Raw genomic sequence first — 17,653 nt, forward strand, 5'->3', positions numbered from 1 at the left:
CTACCTTATACAATTCGTTTTAGAGAAAAGAAAAAGAGGGGCTGGCCCAGTGGCATACCGGTAAGTGCACGTGTTCTGCTTTGGCAGCCCAGGGTTTGCAGGTTTGGGTCCCGACCGCACACCAACGCACCACTTGTCAAGCCATGCTGTGGCAGCATCCCATATAAAGTAGAGGAAGATGGGCACGGATGTTAGCCCAGGGCCAATCTTCCTCAGCAAAAAGAGGAGGATTGGCCACAGATGTTAGCTCAGGGCTGATCTTCCTCACAAAAACAAAGAAAAAGAAAATATATCCCTGATACCAAAGTTGAATGAGAATAGTATAAGGAAGATATAGACCAATCTCACTTATGAACAGATGCAAAAGTCCTAAATAGAACATTAGTAAATCAAATTTGTCAACATATTGCCATGAAAAAAAATTTACGACTAAGATATATCCCAGGAATCAAGCGTGGTTGAATTTCAGAAAAACTATTACTTTAATATATCATATTAAAGGTCCAAGGAGAAAATCATATGATTATCATAATAGATGCAGAAAAACATTTGACTGATTCAGTAACCTTTCATGATAAAAACTCTCAGTATATCTAGAATAGAAGAGAATTTCCTTAACTTTATAAAGGACATCAACCAAAAACGTACAGCAAATATCATACTTAAAGGTAAGACATCAAAAGCATCCCAGTAAGTCAGGACACTCATTAGCACTGCTTCTGTCCATCGCTGAACTGGAGGTTATGACCAATGCAATACAACAAGAAGAGAATAAAATTATAAGGATAAGAAAGGAAGAGATAAAACTGTCATTAATTGTCAATATGTTTGCCTAATAGAAGAACCAAGCAAATCTACCAAGAAACTATCAAAACTAATGAGAGAGTTGGATAAATGTGCTGGATCAAAAAAAAAATCATGTATAAAAGAAAAATAAAAAGGAAGAGGAGGAAGAAAAGAAAGAAGAAGAGAGTAGGAGGAGGAGAGAAGAGGGCAGAGAGTATGAAGAAGAGGGAGTTCAAAGGAAGAGAAGAAGAGGCGAAGGAGGAAGAGAGAGGAGGAGGAGAGAGAGGAAGAAGATGAGACAGTGGAGGGGGAGAAGGAGAGGAGGAGAAGAGGGGAAAGACCCCACTCACAAGAGCAACAAGAGCAATAAGGTACCAACAATAAGCCTAACAAAATACGTACAAGATCTGCATAGAGAAAATTGTAAAATATTATTGAAGGACATAAAGGAATGCCTAAGTAAATAGAGACAAATACAACGTGCAATGATTGGAAGATTCAATATTGTAAAGACGTCCCCAAATGAATCCAGACGTTCTATGTAATTCCAATCAAAATCTCAACCATTTGTTCTTAATGGAATTGTAGAACTGGATGCTAAAACTCATGTGGAAGGAGCACAGGGACAAAACTAGCCAAGAAAAATGTTAAAAACTAGGTGGAGGAACCTAATCCTCTTAGAAACAAGATTAAACAATAAAGTTATGGCAATTAAGTCAGTGTGGTTTTGGTAAAGGGAGACAAATAGGTCCCTGGAACCAGAGAGCCCAGAAACACAATAATACAGGTAAGGAAACTTGACATAGCGATAAACAATAGAAAAAAGATAGGCAATTTCATGAACTTTGTAGAGACAATTAGCTATTCATATGGGTGGGAAATCAAACTAGTTACTCTCTCAAACACAGAGAGCAAGCCACGGTGGTATAGTGGTTAAGATTCAGTGCTCTCACCGCCAGGGCCTGGATGTATTTCCCAGTTAGGGGACCACACCACCCATCTGTCAGTTGTCACACTGTGGCAGCTGCATGTTGCTGTGATGCTGAAAGCTATGCCACCGGTATTTCAAATACCAGCAGGGTCACCCACGGTGGACAGGTTTCAGCAGAGCTTCCAGACTAGGAAGAAGGAGCGGGCCACCCACTTCCAAAAAAATTGGCCACGAACACCCTAGGCAGTGTCTGATACAGTGCTGGAAGGTGAGAGGATGGCACAAAAAGACTGGGCAGCGTTCCATCCCGCCACACAAAGGGTCACTAGGAGCCAGAATCGACTCAATGGCACTAACAACATACACAGAGACCACATCCAGATAAATTAAGGATCCAAATGTGAAAGATAAACTTTAAAATTTAAAGAAAAAAGTAGAAAATTGTTTTATGACTTCAAACACAAAGGATTTCTTAAATAACAGCCAAAAGGCATAAACCTTACTGGAAAGGTGCCAAATTTGGCATTAAAATATAAAATATCTGCACAAGAAATGATTCCATAAGCAAAGGAAGAAGGCAAGCCACAAACTGTTGGAGTCGAGAGGAGCCAGAGGAGACAGGACTATTAAATGTGACAAGGTAACCTGGAAGGGATCCTGGAACAGAAAAAGAACGTTGGGTAAAAACTGAGGAAATCTGAATGACGTATGGACTTTAGTTAATAATAATGTATCAGTCTTGGCTCATTAATTGAAACAAATGTGCCACAGATAATATAAGATATTATAATAGGGGGAAGTAGGTATGGAGCATATGGAAACTTTCTGCATTATCTTTGCAATTTTCCTGTGAAACTAAAATGTTCTAAAATTAAAAGTTTATTAAAAAAAAAAAACAGAAAACTTTCAAACACATAATTGACCATTGTTTTCTACACATAATTTTCAAGAACCCATGTGCTATAGACCAAATGTTTATGTCCCTCCAAAATTCATAAGTTGACTCCTAATCCTCAATGTGACATTATTTGAAGGTGGGGCTTTTGGGGGAAGATTAGGTCATGAAGGCAGAGCCCTCATGCATGGGATTCGTGCCCTTATAAAAGAAGCCACAGGGAGCTCCCTCCTCCATTTCTCCACATGAGGAAACAGAGAGAAGACGGCCGTCTATGAGCCAGGAAGCGGGGCCTTACCAGATACCAAATTTGCCCGCACCTTGATCTTAGACTTCCCAGCCTCCAGTATTGGAAGAAATATATTTCTGTTGTTTATAAGCCACCCAGTCTGTGGTATTTTTATTATAGCAGCCTGAAGAGACTAAGACATCATGCAAATTAATACGAAAATGATAATCCAATAAATAAAATAAACAAAGCCCATGACAGGTACAGAAGAGGAAACCTGAATAGCCAATAAACATAGGAAAAGATACTCAATCCAGTTACTAGGACTGGAAAATGCAAATCAAACTACACTGAGACACCATTCACACTCATCAACCTCACAATCCTAAGGGTTAGCCCAGCTGTAGAGAAGTAGGCGTGCTCATCCTGCTGGTGGAGTGTAATTAGTGCCCGCCCTGTGGAGAACAACCTGGCAAGGCACACTGAAGTTGAAGATGCTCACCTCCTTCCACTCAGCAATTCCACTTCCAGGTATACGGGCTAGAAAGATTCATCCATAAGAACACTTATTGCAGCATTATTTATAATGGCAAAAAATTGTGAACGATTTATATGTCCATCAGAAGGAGAACAGACAAACATGTTGTGGAATGCTCATATAATGAAATTTAAATTAATGAAACTGAATTATGTAGCTATGTTAACAAACACAGAGAATTCTCTAAATCATAATTTTATACCAAAAACAAGTTGCAAAATTTATAGTATAGTAATTATACATTTACATATATAAGACAATATGATATTTATCTAAAATTTAAACCATGCAAAAGAATGTTGACAATGTTTATAGATATGTAAATAAATGGGAAAAGCATAAAAACACACATGAATGTAGACCACCAAATTTATGACAATGGTGATCATTACCCTTCAGGAGGGAGAGGAATCACATCAAGAAGGGTAACAGAGGAAGTAATGTTTAATCTATTTTAAAATCTGAAGTAAACATAGTATAGTTTATGATTTTATAAAGCTAGGTGCTCTGAATAGGGTTGTTTGTATTATTCTCTATTCTCTACATATTTGATATATTTCACAACAGAACAAAAAAGAAAAGAAAGGAGACAAAACGATTATTATTTGCAAAGAATTGACTTATATAACAATAACAAAGGGAAACTGTTGAAACTAATAAAAGTGCTCAGTTAGATACGAAATAGACATCCAAAAATCAATAGGATTTCTATTTATTTGCAATAACCTGTGTACATGCTTGATGGGGAAAAGCAATCTCATTTTCAGTAGCCAATGAAATTATAAAATATCCAGGAAGAGTCTCAATAAGATCTATGCAGGACCTATATTAAATTACAAAATTTTGCTGAGATATTTTATTAACGCTGAAGCATGATACACATTATATATTAATATGATCACTTTCAGATGTGGAATCAGAGGCTTAGACAGGTCAGAGATGGCTCAGCTGGTTACTGACAGATCAAGGCTTGGACCCAGTCCCTCAAACCATGGCTGCTTCCTCAGACCCAGAAGCCGGAAGGTGCACTGACACATTTTCCACCCCTGGCATCTTCACGAGCTTTACTGTGCTGAAACAGGCCCAGTGCAGCTGCAGAAAATTCTTATTTATCCCCAGTAAAAGGAGCCTTCAACAGTGAGGGCAACATTTCGGTGTGATGCCTGAAATCAACCTTCTTCTCTTTTCTAGATGTGTGTTTGCCTTCTTTCCCTCTCTGCTCTCCTCACCTCCTACTATACTACACACCTCATTTTAGAGTTAAATCTGGCAAGTTTCATTCTCATTCTGAGCTATTCACCCCTGACCTTCAAGAAGAACTCAGGAGAGCTTTTCTCCTATTTTTCACTGGCCATTTGTCTTGTGTGAATACCGCTCTTTCCCATTTGAGGTTGCAGCCCTGAGTAGAACACAGCATCAACTTCCTTTTAGCAGTGAGGAAAATGAGAGATTATAACATCACTTCCTGGATCATGACCCATCACAAACAGGAGTCAGGCACATCTCCCTGATGTCCAACAAGGTTTAAATCAGATAATCCCCTTCCCCATCCTAACTGTCACAGTCATGAGCCCTGCCAAGGAGAGCTGAGAGGGTAAGTTAATTAATTAATTAGTTTATACATACTCTGGGATGAAAAGCTACCCTGTTTTTAATTAACAGTAAGAGAAGCCTGGCCCGATATTTCGTCTCAGGGTTTAAAACATGAACTTCTTTTGTCTTTCTTGCATTTTCCAAAAACTCACGAATTCTGAAGCAAAAGCAGTGTGAGAACTCGGAGCCACCCGATCCCATAAGATGCACCAGGAGGCTGCAGATGGTGCTCGGGGAGCAGGCCAAAACTAATCTGTGTACTGTTGTTGCTTCTTGGGGCCAAAGAGATTGGTTGTACAGCAGAATGAAGTTTAGGTTTCAAGAGGATCTCTTTTATTGACAGAGCCGGTGGGTGAGGTCTGAAGCCCTGTTTACACAAAAGTCATTTTCCCCCATGTGTGGTAGTCAATAAAGTAAATAATTTCCATCTAAATTTTAAATCAGCGAAGTGTAGATAAAGTCAAAGGAGGAAGACCGGTGCGAATGGAAGAAATGCTCCACTCAACTAAAGAACAACAGTGTAACTCTGCAAAGAGCCTTGGGGTTTTCAAAGATGAGGTGTTTCCTAGCAGAGGACCAGCAGATGGCAGCATAATTCAAGAAAAGAAACCAGGTTCTTTCACTCTTTAGATCAGTTTCAAAGGTTCCTATCTTCCAAGGAGAAAAACACCCCCTTTATTCAAAAAATTTGTTAGGGGGAGAAGGGGGCGGGGCAGGGCAGGGGAAGATTACGGGCTTCAAGTGATAGTGGTTGTACTTTTAGTATTCGTTGGTTAAAAAACATATATATATATAACAAGTTAAAATCAATTCATTGTAACTTTTGAAGGAATTTATATTTTAATAATCACAAAAACAGCCACATGCCCTTAAAACAGAAACATGGTAGAACATGCGTGTGTGCAGAATGTTTACATCCACTCCCAGACAATCCATGGATGCCTAGGCATCCCCAGACCCTTGGCAATAACTCTACCGTCCCCTGGGGTCCTGGGTCCACAAGATGGGACTACAGCTTTCACAAACCCTTTCTTCCTCCTCACTCCACCCAGCAGCTTGTTGAAACTTCAGGAGGCTGAGAAAAGTTAAAAGAATCGAGTTGACCAAAAGTTCCCATTTTCTGCATAGCTAAGTCTTAGAACTCCAAAACCAGCCTGTTATAAATCTCAAGGGCTCTGGCATTGCAATTAACTTTTTAATGCAGAAAACACCATGTAAAACAGGGCCTCTGGGAATGGAGAGTTTCCCAGTGAGACAATATTAGTAGTTATCAAGGGTACGGGATTGGAGTCCGAATGCCTGGGTTGGGAGAGAGACATTTCTATTTATGTTGGGCATATGATCTTGAGCAAGTGACTCAACCTCTCTAAGCTTCTGTTTCCCCACCTGTAAGACAGAAAGCATATTTCTTGCCTCTTAAAGTTTTTGTGAGGATTAAATGAAATAATCTATGCATTTAAGGCAGCACCAGGCACATAGAAATGCTCGATAATGTTGGCCACCACAGTTATTATTATAGGCCTTATTATCAATGTCATTACTATCATTATTATTACTAATATCACAATAGAGTATCATTGAACAATGGGAACTTCATAAATAGTTGTCTTTTAGTGAATTTGTCTCTGCAGGGAATGGTGTCATAGTGTGGGTGACACCTAGCCATCTGTAATGTTTCTTAGTTTTCAACATTTCCCAAGTGTTCTGATAAAGCAAGGGCACCATTTCTTCCTTGGCAATGCCAACACAAGATTTCTTGACTCATATCAAAGAGCGCTAGAGTGAGAAAGGCTGGGGAGCCTGCATCTACCACCACTGGCTTTGGAGCCATCATCCCCGCAGTGGCCACTCTCAGCAGATCACAGTGACTCTGGAGTGTCTCCACAGAGGGTGTGTGCACGCTTGGGCACGCGAATGTGTATATGTTTGTGACTGAGCTTCTGCATTAAAAACAATCATCTGAAAATCTGAATTCCACGTCCACTGATAGTTGGTCCTAACCATCCTTTCCAAAGTTCTCATATTTGTAGAAATAATATTCCCCTTTCCTTTCACACTTTCTTTCTCATCCTAAATAACAGCAAATGTTTGCTAAAGTCTGGCCTGTAAGAGCCATATGGACTCGAATGCAGAAGGCATCCTCCTTAGACTTCACCCAGACATACACTCCTTTCCCAAGTGGCTAACAGTCACCCGAGGGCCACTGCACTTGGTCACATAGGTGGGTGTGGGTAGGGGAGGTAGACTATGCACTGGAGGAGAGAATTCATGGTGTTAATTCTTGTACACCACATTTACAGGTGGTAAATATGGAGCAGTTTATATCACTGAACTATCTGAGCCACAGCATTTCTGGTGCCACCACGCAGCCTGACCCTATGAGCTTGCTAAGTACAATTCAAGAAGGGAAACAGCAGAGGAGTAAATGCTCAGCTTAGTGAATAATGTAGCCTGGGGTAAACTTTAATGTCCTGCCCTGACCCATTTGGGGGGCTACAGAAGGCAGCTTCAAAGAGGCATTCTTAAAGCCCAATGGGCTGGACTGTCCATCTCATTTGTCTCAGGAGGAGAAAGAGCAGAAGTCAAACAGATTGAGGAAGCAGCCCAAAAAGATGTGGGCAGGACTTTTCTTATACTCCACTCATTCTTCTCTCAAAAGACAACGACACTCTTGATGACGCTGGGCCATGCTAACCAACACTCGGAGGTAAATATTAGGTGAAAGAATAACATAGATAGTATCGTGTTAGCCTTGGCCTGGAGAAGGCTTCCAGAATCAAAGAAAAAGGTCAACAACCAGGCCATGGGTTGCTGCAGGGACCTCAGCAATGAGAGCTCTGGGCCCTCTCTCCAGGCAGGCACCATTAAGGGGCCGCAGCTCTCTGTGCATCTCCATCAAAGGTGCGAGGTCTCAGGAAAGATAGTCTGACTGACGCTCCTCAGTCAAATGTCTCCATCCTTGAATGAATCAGTTACAGCCAGATTAGGGAGAACTGGGACCCAGCACAATACAGACAGAGTCACCCGGGGGAATTGTTGTGTCTCTGGCAGCCAGGATAAGTTGTGATATTGCAACAGCCTTAGAGATCCCCGCCATATTGAATTCCTATCTTTTCAATGGCTCTCTCCCAAGAATACTCCCCAGGACTGTCACCCTGATCTGGGGAAAGCCTGTGTCTCTCACTTACTTGTCATTCACCAGTTTCCCATGTTGGTGAATCTGATTTTCCATCGTGAAGTTGATGGTGGCACCATACACATGCTCACCGAAAAATACCTTCATTTTGGACTTGTAGTCCTCATCTTGAAAATACCGGATCATATCAGGGAACCAAACTGTCAGTCCATAGTAGCTGCAATAGAAAAGTCAGAATATTCAAGCAGCAACATGCTTTATTCTTTCATGATCAGAGTCTACATTCCTGACTTGATGTAGATCAAACTCCATTTAAATGTATTAACATGGTTCATTATTAGAAAATCTAATAATATAACTCATCACATTAACAGATCTAAGGAAAAAAGTCATGATATCTCCATAGATGCTTAAAAGGCATTTGATAAAAAACAACAACATTCATTCCTGATTAAAAAAAACACCAATAGATTGGGAATTGATGAACACTTCCTTAACATGTAAGAAAATACATATCTCAGCTCAAAAGGCAGAATCTTAACAAATAGGGAAACACTAAAGACATTCCCACTGACGTCCAGAACAAGACCAGGATAGTCATTATCACCACTACTATTTAACACTATAATGTAGGTCTTAGCCACCTCAGCTAGACAAGAGAAAGAACATAGGAATATAAAATTGCAAAGGAAGAGTTAAAACTATCTATTTGCAGATGATATGATTTTATACCTGGAAAACTCAAGATAATGGCCATTAAACATATAAAAAAGATGCTCAATCGCAGTCATTGGAAAAATGGAAGTTAAAACCACACTGTTACCATTCTGGCCTACCAGATTGTCGAAACCCCAAAGTTTGCCAAAACACTCTGTTGTGAGGCTGTAAGTAAACAGGTGCTCTCATGCATTGCTGGGAAAAGGGCAAAATTATACACTACCATATAGAGGAGAACTGGTCGATGTCTAAAAAAATTACTGATGGATTTACCCCCTTTGACTCCATAATCCCATTTCTAGGAATCTATTCCACTGAAAAACTTGCCCAATAAAAAGGAGCCCACAAACACAGTTACTCATTGTAGCATTGTTTGTAACAGCAGAAGTCTGAAAACTTCCCAAGAGTCTAGCAATAAGACCCTGAGTGAATAAGCGTGTTACTGTACTGTGGAGTGCTAGGCAGACATACTATGCCGCTGTGAAGAAGAATGAGGAAAATCTCAATTTACTAGTACGAGAGATCTCCAGAATACATTGTCGAGTTCAAAAAGCAGATGCAAAACAATGTGTTCCTTTGAATAAGAAAATAAGGAAGAAATAAGCATGTAAGCATATATATATATGTGTGTGTGTGTGTGTGTGTGTGTGTGTGTGTGTGTGTGTATGTGTGTGCTTGAATTGGCAAAAGGAAACACTGGAATGATGAACAGGAAAATAAAAGATAATTACAAAAAGGAGGCAGAATGGAATGGGTAGAGGGGGAAGGGGTGGGTGCAAGATTTCTCTGTTTCAACATTTGAAATGCATTACCTATTCAATAAAATTAAATTAAACACAAGTAAAACAGATTTGAAAACTACCAGTGAATTGAATCCTAGAGTCTACCATCTTTGGCTTCTGAAATGTCCTCTCCTAGTTTAGCTGGAACAGGTGGAGGGGAGCAGGGTCCAGCTTCCTCTCTACATTTACCTGTTTGGGTCTCCATGAATAGGTATTGGTAGGAATTTGATAAGCTACTGGAAGAAAGTGGGTCTCCCCATGTTCCTCCCATAATCAAAGAGGTCACTGGAGCCAATTTACTTTCCTGGGTCGAGGGAGTGTGCCTTTGGGCACGGCCAGTGGCGAACAAAGCAATTTCATAGATGGAAGTTTAAAATCTCGCTCAAAGTTCCTAATTGATAATAGCAATTTATTGAGCACTTATTATGTGCCAGAAACTACGGCAAGCACTTTATATATACACAGTAAAAAAAAAAGCCTCATAATGCTGCCAGTGAGCCCCAAAATTTGCATAGAGAGAAGGGTCAAGTTATTTGGAGGTGAATGAAATTACCAAGGTGAGAGCCTGCTGTTTGAGTGAGGAGCCAGCTAACCACCTATCACAGTATATTTAGTTGTCTTTATTGTAGGGCACACTATTGCAGTTTCACTGTTTTATCTATTTAATATTCACAGTGACACTGATGGCTGCCTACTCAGCATTCATTCCTTGCTTCTTCCTTGGGAACAGAAACTTGATTTTGTTCAAGTATCAACTCCCAGGAAAGCTAAAGTTACCTTCAGCTCAGAGGCAAATCCCGTTTAGCCTCAAATCACTGAGAGACCACACATCTCCTTCACTAGTGATTAGTTTAGCCCTATGCATGTGACACACATCTGGCTAATATAATGGGGAAAGTCTGCTGGGAGGATCCTGAGAAAGATTTCCTCGCTGTTAAAAAGGGAATCTCAGAGAGGCAGCCTCTTCCTCCTTGGGTCATTCGCCCATGTCCCTTGGCAGGACGCCAAGAGCAATGCAGGCATCTTGCAAGCAGGTGAGAACCAGCCTGAGGCTGAAACTCCTCCAGGAGCCTACTTCTCTACAGAATCTTTATTCCAAAGGATAAGAAATTTTCTCATTGTAGAAGCCACTAGAGTGAGTTGCCTGTTACTTGCAGCCAAAAGCATCCAATCTGATACAGCCTCTATGAGTTAGAACTAATTATAATCCTCAATTTATAGATGATGCACCCGAGGCACAGGAGAATGAATGAACTTAAGACAGAACTTACCTTAAAGCCATAGTGAACCATACCACGGCCAGAATCAGCGTGTTCATCCTGTAGGGCCCCATCACACAGTACAGAGCATTATCCCACACCTATAACCCATACCAGAGAAGGGTTGTTAAAGGAACTTGTGACTTGGCAGAGCTCATTTCTAAGATTTTCTAATAAGTTGCCTAGGAACCCATGGAGAGAATGGACAAGGATTATCTCCCAGAGGTGGCAATTCTGTTCAAACAACAAGGAAAGTCTCTTCTCCTCTTACTGGCTGGCCTCAACCTCTAACAGTCTTGTAGCATCTTCCCTGGAAACACAACAATATTCCATGCATGTGATCAAAAGCACAGACTGGGGATTTCAAGGCACTGAATAATCCTGAGTAATGAGTTCTGCTCCCTGCCTGTGGGGACAGGGACGGGTGATAATCCAACATTTAATGACCATACACCACAAAAGTCATCCAGTCTTGGAAGACTCTGGCCATCGGCTGCCTCAGTGCTCAACAGCTGACTTGCCTGTAGGAGCCACTTCTCCAGAGAAGTGGCCTTGCCCTTCATGAAGATGTTCTCAGAAATTACTAGCACAACCTCAAAGGGTCATTTCTTTCACTACCTCCTTTCTTCCTATGGATTCTTTAAAGAAAAATTGCTGGAGAGAAGGATATCTACTCAGACTTGACGTTTTCTCTACATTAAAAAATCTCTGCCTTGGGAAGGAAGAGCAAAGAAAAGAAACTAAGGTTTAGAGAGGTAGTTGCTCAAGGCACACTGCGAGTGAGAGGTAGGCCTGGGCTAGGATCCAAACATCCCCATCCAGGGGTGCCTCCTCCCCGCCACACTGCCTGGGGTTGACAGGGTGTCCAGGGTCTTTATTCTTTATCCACTGAGGTTACAGATTTCCACAGAGCCGCCCTCTCATCCACCACATGTCCCCAATCATACCTGCTTGAAAGTGGTCTTAAATCTGACCAGCCAGCGCTGGTACCAAGTTCCTGTTGAACTTTGGATCTCAATGAATTCATCCATTTGCTTGGGAGTTTTGATGTTGGAAACCTGTAAAGCAAAGATGGGTGAGAGAATCTTAACCCATTCTGTGTCAGACTTTTTAATTTTTAGTTTAATGTAACTGACTTTACTAACTTATTGAGGGCTAGAGGAGCCTTTGGTGACCTTCTCATTCAGTGATTCTTAAGCAAAAATGTACACAGCATCTCTTAGGGATCTTTGTCCCACTGTAGACAAAATGAATCAGTCTTCACTGCAGACAAAAATCAGTCTTTGGGAAATTAGTGGACCATAATACACTGAATTCCCATTTATATTTGATTTGCCTACAGTAGAGTTGACTCCACCTTAAAATTCATAAGTCTGTCCTTAATGGGTATTGACATTACAGAAGTCTAGATCCCATGTAGGCAATGGGAGGGAAGGAGTAGAGGTTGCTATATAAGATATTTTAAAAATACAACAGAATAAAAGAAACGATGTCCCTCCTTGCTGTCTCTGGTTTTCCTGGTGGAAATCAAAGATAGAGGGAGTGGGGATAAGGTTGTACATCTCAGCGCCCCCCTCAAAGGCCCTGGAAAGTGTCGATTTCACCAGTGTCAGCAGGTAGCCCCAATGAGCAATCCTGACTCACCAAGACACTGATTTTCAAGTTAATCGATGTTTAAAGCAACCACTGAATTCTACCACTAACCATCATTTTAAGGAGATTCCTGACTGTAAAAACCCTTTTAGCCAAGTTACCAAGGTCCATGCTTGCAGACCTATTCAGAGGAAAATGGAAGCGCATACTCAAAAAAAAATTCAAAAAGCTTCCATCGCCTCCTCCAACAAACTTTTTGTTTCTGGATAAATGGCTTTAGTCATAGGAGTGTCTCCATCTCCTTCTTCAGCCAAAGGACTGAGAATGTGAGGAGACAAAGGAGGAGAAATAGAGATGACACTGGAAAATCCACAAAGAAAAAAACCGTCCCTGGATTATGGAAGATTGACTCATTAATTCCAGAGCGCTAGGCCTAGGATGACTTGGCTGTGCTCTTCTGAACCCTAAAAACAGTGGTTCTTAAAATCTCATGGGGGCCAGGTGCCCCTTTGAGAATCTGGTAAAAGCACAGGTGCTTTTCCTGAAACTGCAGGTACATAAGCATGCTGAGAGCCTCCTGGGCGCGTCCTACCGTCCCAGGTGTGTTGGCTCTGCAAATGCTCTTCTGCCTGGGCTCAGACAGGGACATATGAGAGCCAAAACAGCAAGCCCTGCACAGAACTCTTGGCTGGAGTTGGGCTTCTCATCCTCAGATATCCCAGGGAACCACGAACTCTAGCTGCAGCCAGAGGAGGCCATAGGGAAGGTTCACCCAAATCAGGACACACCTTAAAAATCACACTCCAAAGCATTAAGATAGCCACTCAAATGCAAATTTTTCTTTTCTTTGCTCCTAGGGAAATAACACCCCATTCCCTAGGGATTTGGGAGTGGGTGTGTTGACAACTTCAAGCACAATTACTCTAATTTACAATTAACCAAGATACTTGTCTTTGATTCAGTCTAAATTAGAATATGGCCTGTGTTCACCCAGCCCTGCAGAACACTGGTTCTGAGGGGAATCCTGCAACACTCTCCCCTTCCAAACGTTTCACAGGGGACACTGCCACCTGGCAGTTAGAAGCTTGTGAAGCAGTGAATGAGGTTGGTGAAAACTAGGGCTCTGCAGGGGAGGAAAAAGTTTTCCTTGACCCTTTTAAGGTCCCTGACTGGGTCTGAAAATTAAACTGACAAAGACAGATTAATAGAAGAAAAGTATATATATGTTTTATTGAATTTGTACATGTCCGTGGGAGCTTTCACAAGAGAATGAAGACTCGAAGAACTGACCAGAGCAAGAGACTTTCACACATTTTAAACAAAGAAACAACAAATTTGTGAAGAATTGACGTGACAAAGGGGTTTGGGCTAGGGGTAGTAAATAGTGAAGAAGTAACTAGGACGATAAGGGTTAGTTTAACAAAGTTTGTTTACACAGCCTTCCCGGCCCTAAATTCCCTGTCTCTCGTGATAAGAACGTCTTCTTTCCTCCTGGTACAGGGAAGGTACCTTTCACACGGGAGATTTAGGACCTGGGCAAGCAGGGGGAGGTCAGAGTGACTTTCCTGATTCTGTTGTTTTCTCAAATCCCTTCAGCTTAAGATATTCAATATGCCAAGGTGCCATATTCTGGGGTAGCATGATGTGAACCCCATCAGCTCAAAGGTGAGAGTGAGGAGGGCAGCATCTGGTGCTCACCGTGAATACCAACCGAGAGCCTGACCTGCCCTGAGCTCCTCCCCCAGGCTGCTCAGAATAGTTATGGGGGTAGCACACAGGAAAAAGGCAGGAAACCCCATCCGGGGGGCTGAGTATTCACTCCTGACTGCCAGCCACAGGCCAGCTCTCTGAGATCAGTTGACACTTTCTGGTCGTTTCTTTTCTTTTCTTTTTCTCTGGCCCATCCAGTCATCCACTTCTACATAGTTAACATGGTCACCAAGTCAGTATGGAATACTGAGCCCACTTTTTTTATTTCCTTTCCTCTTGGGTGAAAACCACTAAAAGCAGAGGTTATGCCTAAGAACTCGGTAACTAGCATGGGTGTTGGGATAAGACAAAATGCCAGTGTTTCATAGCCCCCTGCTCATTGATTCCTGCCTGAACTCTCTTCATGGGGATGAACTCCCACCCCTGAAATGAGGGACTCTGGTCCTGAAGTAAAAGGCTTTGCTTTTGCCTTTGGAAATTGGAGTTTTTACTGATTTCCAGGCTAGCATTTCATTCCTCAAAATTAGGCTGCTTACGTTAGAATGAGTTGTTAATAGAGAATGTGGGATCACTTCTCTAGAAAGGGGCTCGCAGTCAGGCAAGCCCACGTGGCTGGTTTAGAAGTGCTCCTTCCAGAAGCAATATTAGGAAAACCATTGTGTGTTAGGTACCACACTGGAGTGGGGAGGCGGGGCGGGAAGGGTTTACAGTCACCTGGGGAAGGCAGGGACAGACACGCAAGTGAGGTGGAGAGTAATCTATGCATCAGGACCCCTCTTAGGAGAGCTCTGGGCTTGTTTGGAATAAATATGTTAATGAACTTCTGTGTGGGAGAATCCCAGGGAGACACTGCTCAAACTTGAAAGACCAGTAACAACCTGTGCATGAGCCAAGGAGAATTTGTTTTATTCCAGAGGGAGAAGATTAGAGAGAGGACAGGGGAAAAGAGAGGGAGATTAAAGAGGAGGAGGATGGGGCAAGGAGTAAAGGAGAAGGCTGTGTATTCTGTGAGGTAATTCCTTTGTTATCCTCAAATTTTCAGTAAGGTTATTAAACTCACAAATGCTTGGTATGGCTGATGTGTGTCTATGTATGTCTTTATATATGTGTGTGTGTGTGTGTGTGTGTGTGTGAGAGCACCTGTGTGTGTGTATGAGTCTGAGTGTGTGCATCTGTGTCTGCGTTTGTGTGTGTCTCTGTGTGTCTATGTCTGTATGTGTTTGTGTATGTCTGTATATGTGTGTGTCTGTATGTCTGTATGCCTGTGTGAGTGTGCATGTGTCTATGTGTTTGTGTGTCTCTGTGTCTGTGTATCTGTATAGTCTGTGTGTGTGTGCGTGTGTGTGTGTGTTTCATACCAGGTTGATGTGGTACAAAAACCAATCCAGACAATGTGGATTCAGAGGCTGGAGTCAGAGACAGAAGACCATGAAAACATCTCCCAGGAATAGGCAGGAGCTTGGAGAGCAGGCTATGGAATGGGTAGGGGTGTGGGGGGCAGGACTGAGCCAATCACACCCAGATCCCAGTGGCCAGGGAGCCCCCACTAACATCTGGGGTCCACACCTGCAGTCCAGCTGCAGCACTACAATCCATCACAGGGAGTGATGGGGATAGGGGGTTGGGAGAGCCATCTACGCCTTTAACATCTTTCATTTGGAGTATTTCTGTTAATTGTGCTTCTTAACAAATGTTTGTGATAAAAGCACTGGTCCCATATTTTGGCTAATTTTAGGAGCATTGGAATTGGGTAAATATGCCATTGAACAGCTCTCCATAAAATTTATTATTTGGGTTAATTTACGAAAACATATGTCATGATATTTTTGAATAATAGTTAAGATCTATGTAGTCCTTACTCCAAGGCAGGCACTGTTTTAGGTGCTTTATTTAATCTTTACCATAACCATATTTATAGATATTATTATCCCTCTTTACCCAATAAGAAATTGAGGCAGAGAGAGTACCTTGCCTAAGGCCACACAGCTAGAAAGTGTCAAAAGTGGGATTTGGACCCAGACTGTCTGGCTCCAGGTTGCAGATTCTTAGCTGCCATGTGGTCCTGCCTGAGAATCAGAGGATTTAAGCAACAGCTTAAGAAGAACAAGTGTTTTACTCCAGACTCAAATTATGGAAGCCAAAGAAGCCAAAGCAGTGAGTGGGAGTAGGTGAGCGTTAACCCAGCAAGGCTTCCTCGGGGAAATAGATGGGAAGTTGGTCTGAAAGGAAGTTATGCAAACAGGTGCACAGAGATGCCTGCAGCAGGCACTCCTCCTCATTGGCCACAGAGCTCAGTGGGGGAGGAGCACAGATCCCAGTAACTAACAGGACAGCTTCATGGAAATTACCATTTGCTAGTGTTTTACATTTTGAACTAGCAAGAAACAAAATTCAGCCAATGCTGGTAAGGTACAGAGAAACAGTTATCCTGTTGCTCGTGGCATTGTAGATTGGTACAGCCCTACGGAAAGGTAATTTGGCAATATATCTCAAGAGCTATAAATACTCATGCTCTTTGAGCCAGTCATTTTATTTCTAGGAATCTACTCTTAGAAAACAAACCCAGAACATGAAGGGGAAGGAACTATGTATATGAGAAGGTTCATTGCAGCAATATTTACAGGAACAAAGTCATAAAACAGGGTAAATAAATCTCTAACATTAGGGACATGGGTTAATGGTCCTAACGTAACTGTTCATTAAAAGGATGGTTATGGACACTAGGAGGCAACATATAAAATGCTTATGAGTACTCTTAAATAATATGTATATGTAAATATATGTACATATGTTTACCCCCACATGAATACAGCTAGTTTTTTCTGTTGTTTTTTAACAATTAGTGATACCGAGAAGGATATCGATCAAAATGCAAAGAATAATTATGACATGGTAATAAGAATGTCAGGGGTTTCAGTCTCCTTTTGACAAATTTTCTGTGATGTGCTTACATAATAAAATTATTTTTAGCAAACCAAAACAGTAAAGAGGAGAGGCCCCTTTTGCTGGCACAGGTGACCACACACTCACCGTGAACACCTTCTCCGGGGCCCCCTTAGCCCTCATGTTGGTGTCATGCACTTGCTTGAGAATCATCCAGGCTTCGTCATGTTTGCCCATCTGGTAAAACCAAGGAAAGAGACATGAAAAATCCACTGCTGTTTAGAGGCAGAAAACCATAAAAACCCAAGGGAGCCTGTGACGATTGGACATGGAGTCATTACTGTCTAGGGCTTGTGAAAGACGAGGACAAGTTTCTGTCCCAAGCCCACCTTGGAAGGATAGTGAGGCTGTGCCTTCAAGGTGTAAACACTAGGTATCATTATCATCACACATTACGAGTGACTACTCTTAGTTGTAAGGTTGGATGGACTGCTGGGTGGGAGCCATGGTCCTCACTAACAAGATAAAGCAAAGAGGCAACATGTTATGGACTAAACTGTGTCCCCCCAAAAGAAGATATGTTGAAGTCCTAACCCCAAGT

The 17,653-nt window shown here is 41.8% G+C and overlaps 1 protein-coding gene across 2 annotated transcripts in view; it reads right to left on the reverse strand.

The window, feature by feature from the left end:
* The window catches only part of SV2B (synaptic vesicle glycoprotein 2B), a 189,647-nt gene that overhangs the window by 19,914 nt on the left and 152,080 nt on the right, over positions 1 to 17,653 (reverse strand). For both annotated transcript variants that reach the window (XM_087428900.1, XM_087428901.1), the window contains exons 6-9: positions 17,200 to 17,289; positions 11,814 to 11,924; positions 10,879 to 10,967; positions 8,161 to 8,325 (exon numbers count right to left, since the gene is read on the reverse strand). In XM_087428900.1, the coding sequence (XP_087285026.1) occupies positions 8,161 to 8,325; positions 10,879 to 10,967; positions 11,814 to 11,924; positions 17,200 to 17,289 (455 nt within the window). The remainder of the gene's footprint in view (positions 1 to 8,160; positions 8,326 to 10,878; positions 10,968 to 11,813; positions 11,925 to 17,199; positions 17,290 to 17,653) is intronic.

Source organism: Ceratotherium simum, chromosome 3 (genome assembly GCF_057802395.1).
Source record: "Ceratotherium simum simum isolate JZ-2026a chromosome 3, ASM5780239v1, whole genome shotgun sequence".
In the NCBI taxonomy this organism is placed as follows: domain Eukaryota; kingdom Metazoa; phylum Chordata; class Mammalia; order Perissodactyla; family Rhinocerotidae; genus Ceratotherium; species Ceratotherium simum.